We start from the raw sequence: 7,506 nt of genomic DNA, 5'->3' as shown, positions 1-7,506 counted from the left end.
GTGTTGTTCTTGGCCCTCTGGAGTCCGTCCCGCCCTGCGGCCGGGTATTACACACACATGCACACACTCTCACACGCACAAAACAAAACAGAGATTTCCATGACAATGGTGTTCCAGCCAGTGGGAGTAACAGAGCTGGGTGACCACAGTGCATTTCTCACAGAGGAGTGGGGGGCAGGAATCATCTGTTTCTCTGGAAAGGCCTCAAAACCTCACCGTGACTTCAGAGGCAGGCTGACGTCCCCGCAGCTCTCAGGAGGAGAAATGAGCTCGGCCTGTGGTGAATCAGTTGTACAATAATTAACGTTATCATGGCAAAACTTAGCGATTTGGTTTTCTAACTAGCAATACGACATCTGTTGGTGAATGATACAAAATCATACTGGGCACCATATTTTGAATGAATTGTTTCTGTCTGTATCAAAATGAGTCCCTCATCGTCTCCCTCTCCGATGCCATGGGAACACATGGTGCTTAAAACGATAAATAACAGCTAAATATCTGCCGCAAGCTGAACTAATGAATTTCTGCTCCATCCACAGGTCCAAACGGTTATGCTGGTCTATAGGTGCATTCCCGCAGAGAGTTAGACATAATGACATGGTGTGAGGAGCCCAGCGGGACTGGAATGCAGGGGGCATAAAGCAAAGCTTACGGTCTACACTAATTAGGTTTGTCACGATAGAAATATGAAGTATGGAGAGCGGCAGCTGCTCTTTAAACCCTGACGTTAAAGTTATCATTAGATGTCTTCAAGGGTTCTGTTGTCAGTTGTGTTTGTGGAGTTTGCATCGCCTTCTTGCTTTACATTTTAACGTAATTATTGCTTTTACTCGTTATCCTGTGAAATGTCATGAAAAAACACCAAAGTTTCCCAAAAACTAATTTACCCACTGAGCAGTCGGATGACTTCAAGAGAACATATCCTCATACTGTGGCGAGATTATTCAGTTGGTCCCGAGGGGCTCTCGGGATAAAATCAGGTCTGTCTCCGCCCTGATGACGTTTTCCAGGTGCAGCGCTTTTCCGTTGAGACGGTTTATTTCAGGTGCGTTCACGATGGCAAAGCCTGAGGTAGACGGAGCTAGACGAAGCAGACGGCGCAGCCGTGGGGCGGAGTTATAGGTCTGCCTCCAACTCCGACAACCCTATGTTCTCCATGTTTGTGTTTCTCATGACTCCCACCGTGGGGGGTGTCCAGGGTGTCAATTAGGGGGGGCAATGCCCCCCCCCCCCACCCAACCTGTGCCTCCTTGCCCCCCCTGGCTGTCAGAGGGTATTTTTTTTTTCTTATTAAAAACAAAAGAATTCATAATTTCTTTCGTGTGTCACATTGTGTTAATTCATATTCAGTTAACTGAAATAAATAAAATGTAAAAAAACAAAATAATTTTAAGTTACGTTTCGGCTTCTGTCATGTGATGCGTGCGTGCTGCTGCAAGTGGGACCCAGGGTCAGGGGGGGTGCAGACTGCCTCGCCCCCTCAGTCAAAATATAGTATTTCATTTAAAAAAAACTAAGTTTTCAGTCTATTATGTCCTTAAAAAACAACAGCAAACTCGCCTGGTTGGGTCAAATCAATATGAAGGGTTGTGCTATTCAAAATTCAAAAAAAGAGGAGACTCCAGCTCTGCTGAAGGTGAGAGCTGCTTATTTTATCATTTATTTATTTTTTTACTATTTGTGCTTTTTAGCAATGTGGTTAATGATCATTGTTGGACATGGTAGAACAGCGCCTCTGATCTGTGGATGCTGTTTTTGTGTTGCGCTGTTACTTTTTCGCCCCCCTCCCTCCCTTTACACTGGGCTGGAGCCGGGACAGGGTGTTTATTTATGCAAACAAAGCGTGTTGTCATCAAACTGATGAGGAGTGGGCTGGGGTCCAATCCCCTGCCTGGATGAAACAGAGAGGTGGGCCAGCTAGCCGCGGTGAGTTACTCTCCAGCAGCTCACAGCGGCTCCTCTGTGACCGATCTCGTTTGGGTCTCGCGAGTTTTCGATGCCCTACGTAGGTCCTACGTGTCAGTGACGTCGGGCCAAATGTGGGCGGGGCGGCTCAAAAGTCTTAAAAGTCTGCCTCTGGCTTTCTCATGTCGAACGCACCTTTTATTTTGAAACAACTCCGGATGTTTTATTTTGTGTTTGTGCTCGACTTCCGGTCCCGCACGATATTCTGTGTGCTGAATCGGACCGTTTGTAGTGTTTCTCGTGTTTCTTGGAGTCAAAATGAAGAGAAACAAGCGGCACACCACTGAACAAGCACTCGAGATAATTCTCAGTGATAGTGGGACTGACGTCATCTTGGAAGATTCGTCTTCTGAAGAGGACTCTGAGCCACAGCCGGACAATGATAGTGACTATCAGTTACCAACGGAAGAAAGGTATGTGAGCTCTTTTTTACTGCTCGGTAATATATATGTATGTATATACATGTATGTACACTTTACGTGTGTGGCTTTATTTTTCTCTGAAATGACTGCAAACTGTCTGTGTCTGTCTCTGTCTCTCTCTCTCTCTCTCTCTTTCTCTCTCATATGTTTATGCCAGAGTTAGGTCCTTAGACATCAACAGACCCGTATTTCTGTTGAATGACTCAGTTGAGTTGGCTAGTGAGTAAAACTGCTTCATATACTTGCTTCAACAGTGATGAGGAAGACGAGGAAGACGAGCCAGGACCCTCAGCGTCGACCCAACCCCCATCTCGTGGACTCTCCCGCCGTGCATCAGCTCCGCCTCCCCCTCCCCCGCAGCCAGAGCAATTCTCACCTTGTGCACAACAAAAGCCCGGGAAAGCTCCAGCCAAGCGTCGCAGAAGTGACCCTGCAGCCACCGAAGGAGAAAGGTGGCACAACAGAGAGGAAAAAGACAGAAAACCAGAGCCTCTCAAATTTGCACCTGCCCGGGAACCTGGGCCCACATTCGACAGAACAGCAGCATGGACCCCTCTTTCACTTTTCCAGCTGTTTTTCAGTGCGTCAGTCATAAGGACAATTATTGACAACACAAATGCCAATGCTGCCAAAAGGATTGGGGCAGGGCTCAAGTTTCGGTGGGCACCTCTAACTGTGAGAGACTTTTACACTTTTCTTTCAATTATTGTTTTCTCTGGCCTTGTTGAAGTACATAACAGAGCGGATTACTGGAGGAGAAAGTGGCCTTACAACTTTGCCTTCCCCCGGGAGAACATGTCCCGGGACCGGTTTGAAGCCATCCTGTGGTCATTGCACCTCAGTAGTAGTGAGGATGATGAGGAGAATGACCGGAAAAGACAGACTGCTAATTACGATCGCCTCTGCAAAATCAAACCGTTATACACAGAGATAGTGGCTGCCTGTATGGCTCATTTTCAGCCATATAGAAACATCTGTGTAGATGAGCGGATGGTAGCGTCTAAAGCCAGAATAAGTATGAAACAGTACATGAAAGACAAGCCGACAAAGTGGGGGTATAAACTCTTTGTCCTTGCAGACTCTGCTACTGGATATACATGGAACTTTTCAGTATATTCAGGGAAAACTGACAAACCTGAAGGCAGCGCAGGTGGTCATGGTCTCAGCTACAGTTCAGTAGTGGATCTTATGCCATTTTCTGTTCTTGGTTCGGGCTACACACTGTTTGTGGACAATTTTTACACCAGCCCTGCTCTCTTTCAGGACCTTCACAGGAAGAACATTGCCTGCTGTGGGACTATTCGAAAAAACCTTGTTGGTTTTCCAAATACAGTTTCCAACGGCTTTCCAAAAAACCCAGACAGGGGAGACATACGCTGGATTAGGCGAGATCCTTTACTTTTTGTCAAGTGGATGGACACACGGGAGGTGGCAGTGTGTTCCACTCTCCATGAAGCCTTCAGTGGGAAGACTGTAAAGCGTAAGGTGAAGGAGGCTGGGGTGTGGCAGACAAAATCAATCCCTGTCCCAGATTGCATTTTGGACTATAATGCTAACATGGGTGGCGTAGATCTTTCTGATGCTCTCATTGGATACTACAGTGTACACCACAAAAGCATGAAGTGGTACAAGACATTTTTCTACCACTTCTTGGACATTGCTATTGTGAACAGCAGTGTTGGGACTAACGCGTTATCGCGTTATTAGTTACTACCAAAAAAGTAACTTTGGCAGTAACTAATAATTAAACGAATTATTTTTAAAATTCAATAACTCAGTTATAGTTACTAAACGATCCGTTTATTAGTTTATTTTACGTTATTTTACTATCTCGGCTGAGCCTTGTTTACTTCCTGTGTCGGGGGGGCGGGAGAAGATGAGGCTCGTGCGCTGCGTTGTGGGGGCGTGTTTGAAGAACATCATGGCGGAACCCAAGGCAAGTTTCTTCTCGTGGAAGTACGCTCACTACTTCTCCTTCGTTGAGCAGAAGGAAAGAAATGTTTATGTTAGATGCAACTTGTGTCTTGGAACTAAGACCCTCTCTGCAGCAGCAAACAGCAGCTCTAATCTGTTAAAGCATCTCGGCACGCAGCATGCGACGACGAAACTTGTTGCTAAAGCTAGCGGGCCACTCACTGTTGTTCTGGACATCCTGCAAGGAGAGGACAGCTGTCACTATGGCACCCTCCTGCCCGCTCTGGAGACATTGATGTCAAAGACTTTGGAGGTGAAAGACAGTTTGACTGTGGCAACTGGCCTTCCTGAAGCTGTAGTTGAGGTAAGAGTCATCATACACTTTTGCAGTTAGTTTCCCTCTTTACTGCACAGAGACACTGCATTTAATCAGACACCACTCATTATTTTATAGAGTAGACATCATAGTTAATATTGTTAGGTGAGAGAGAAGCACTAACATTAAAACTATGTATGAAAAAATGTGCAAATTTATTTTCATTGCATTCTATTTAAGGGACTCAAGTATTGAACATATTGATAAATTGATAAACTGTACTACAGAGTGCAACAGAAATAATTAGGTCAGCAATGTTTTCTTTGCTAAATAGGTTTATTTTAAATGATTAACTTCAATTTATTTTAACATTTCCATGGATCTCACTTATCCCTCATTGTGTGTGTGTGTTATTTGCGTTGCTAAATATTGCTGAAATACAATTCTTTTTCAGTGGCAATAGAGAACAACTTTTTGTTTTTGTTTTTTATATTTCCTCCCTCAAACCCCAACCTACCCTCCCTGTCCAGGTTCTACATTACTTGCAAACAGCCGACACCAGCATGGAGATTCTCAACCAGTTCCCCAAAATAAAGGAAATTTGTCTGAGAAAGAATGCAGCTCTCCCGTCCAGTGCACCTGTTGAGAGGCTCTTCAGCCTGGGGACTCTGGTGCTGTCTCCAAAGAGGAACAGGCTTTCAGACAAAAGGTTTGAGAAGCTGTTGCTCATGAGGTACAACCACTGGTTCGTCAAAGAAGAATAAGGACTGTAAGAATAACGAGAATAAGGACTTTTTGTTTTGTTTACACTTACGTTAAACTTATTATCCATGTGAGCTTTTTTGCTCTTTATTTTGTTTAAGAATGCACTAAGAATAAGAATTTATTTTGTTACTTGAAAAGAATCTATATGATGGAACAGTTGTTATGGTGCTGCTAACCTGAAGAATCCTATTTCAAAACTGCTTGAGGAAAGAACATTTTTTTTCATTTTATTAGGCTATGTTGTGTGTGTTCCTTGTGTGAAGCCATTTATGTTGTGTTATTCTAAATCATTCATGGGCAGCTGGTGGGTTGATATTGGAAGATTGATTTGTTCACGCAATTCCAAAACAGTGGCCCCCACCATCAAAGTTACCATCCCTGTTCTAACTGGTAACTAATGTTGTTTGTTACAGTATATTCACAGCTATTTTTCTCCAGCTATTGTGGCATGCTATACCCTACTTTGACCTGTAGGCTGTACTCTGACCTGGCTGCAGAGGTCAACTGAGCTGTAGGGGAGCAAGTTTTCAGACAGGCACTTTGACTTTTTTTTTTTTTTTTCAGTTTTTTGGTTTGTTCTGGCCAGAAATAAATCTGCACTTTGAAACATCTTGGTGTTTGTGTTTGTATAAATATAGACGATATTGCTCAGCAGAGTTCAGTTCAGTGATGAAAATGCATGTCAAGCAGTACAGAGCTTGCAATGTTGACAGTTTTGAACTTGTTATTAAATAGTTACTTTTCATAGTAACGCTTTACTTTTTGTTTTTAATAACTGAGTTAGTAACTGAGTTGCTTTTGAATTGCAGTAACTAGTAACTATAACTAGTTACTGTTTTCCAGTAACTAGCACAACACTGGTGAACAGTTTCATCCTGTACAAGGAGATCTGCAAGACAAGGGCTGATTTGACTGAAAAGAGCCATAAAATGTTCAGGGAGCAGCTTGCTGCTGAAATGTTGTCTTTTGAAGCAGGCTCAGCACCCCAGCCAGCACCCATGTCGACGTGCATGCCAGCGTACTATGGCACGGATGCCACACAGTCAAGGAGATACTGTCGGAGATGCCAGGACCGAGGCACTCCTAGGGTGAAAACCCCAGTATACTGTAGAAAGTGCAATGTACCCCTGTGCCTCACAGCCAAAAAAAACTGCTTTTCACAGTGGCATGATGGCCAGTGATTCATCTTGCATGATGATTCTGTAAATATTGTAAATATTGTTGATTGGTTGAAGGTGTTGTTTTTTGATAGTTTTTATTTGTTTTGTTTTTTTCTATTTCTGGATTGCATTCTGTTATTATTACTGTTATTGCTATTATGTAGAATAAATCTGCTCCTGTTGGATGCAAACATAATCCTTCTGTATGGCTTTATTTTTATATAATGTGTAGCATTATATACTTAACTTGCAGCTTTGTACAGGAAATGTCAAGAAGTTACTACAGGTGTTTCTGGAGTATTTAGGGAGCTCACAGCACATTTTCAAATGGAATTGATACTATAAAGAGATTTTTTTTTTAGGCGAGGATAAAAACCTTTCATTCTTTTCCTGTGTTCCTTCTGCATTTACTCTGACACAGCGGCACCTACAGTGATGGTTACACCTCTGATGAAATCTCACTGGTCTTACCTTTATTTTCATATCAAGATCATTCGCATAGAGGTTGTATTTCCAGATATATAGCATTTTTATTTATTTTTTTCATTTTCGAGCAGGTGCCTCAAAAACAGGGCTCAGTGACTAACAGGTTAAGTCAGAAATGTATCTAGATTTGTCAGTAATCAGAGGAATTGGAAATATACAGCGACATTTAACCAACTGACCAAGCGTAACCTTTCAAAACGCTGATTTGACTTCATGAGATTGAGTGAATTTCAATTTTTCAACCAGTCTTGAAGATTAACAGTGCGGTGAGCAGCAGGCCTTTAACCTGACACAGTTTGTATCAGCTGCCTGCATCGCGTCCCCCGCTGACTGAGAGACGCCTCTGTTCTCAGGACCAACTGCAGCAGCAGGTCCCGGCTCTGCGCCCGGCGCTGCTCCCCTGACCCCAGCATATGGCCGCATGAATCCACCTCCAGCCCGCTCTCTGACAGCTGCGTGTGAAGCGGAGCCGCCG

The 7,506-nt window shown here is 43.6% G+C and overlaps 1 protein-coding gene across 3 annotated transcripts; it reads left to right on the top strand.

The window, feature by feature from the left end:
- The first annotated feature begins 2,109 nt into the window (after window positions 1–2,109).
- LOC115392103 (piggyBac transposable element-derived protein 4-like) lies at window positions 2,110–6,735 on the top strand. Of its 3 annotated transcripts, none has more exons than XM_030096624.1 (3): window positions 2,110–2,381; window positions 2,645–4,055; window positions 6,246–6,735. In XM_030096624.1, the coding sequence occupies exons 1-3, from the start codon at window positions 2,227–2,229 to the stop codon at window positions 6,564–6,566; spliced, it is 1,887 nt and encodes a 628-aa protein (XP_029952484.1). In that variant the 5' UTR covers window positions 2,110–2,226; the 3' UTR covers window positions 6,567–6,735. The 3 variants fall into 3 exon arrangements, with proteins under 3 accessions (XP_029952484.1, XP_029952487.1, XP_029952486.1); XM_030096627.1 differs by lacking the exon at window positions 6,246–6,735 and adding an exon at window positions 5,151–5,917 and having other exon boundaries at window positions 2,645–4,668; XM_030096626.1 differs by lacking the exon at window positions 6,246–6,735 and having other exon boundaries at window positions 2,645–4,938.
- Window positions 6,736–7,506: the final 771 nt, after the last annotated feature.

The sequence above is a fragment of the Salarias fasciatus genome, chromosome 7 (assembly GCF_902148845.1).
Source record: "Salarias fasciatus chromosome 7, fSalaFa1.1, whole genome shotgun sequence".
NCBI lineage: Eukaryota > Metazoa > Chordata > Actinopteri > Blenniiformes > Blenniidae > Salarias > Salarias fasciatus.
The sequence above is the reverse complement of the archived record's forward strand: the minus strand, read 5'-3'. Positions and strand labels throughout refer to the sequence as shown.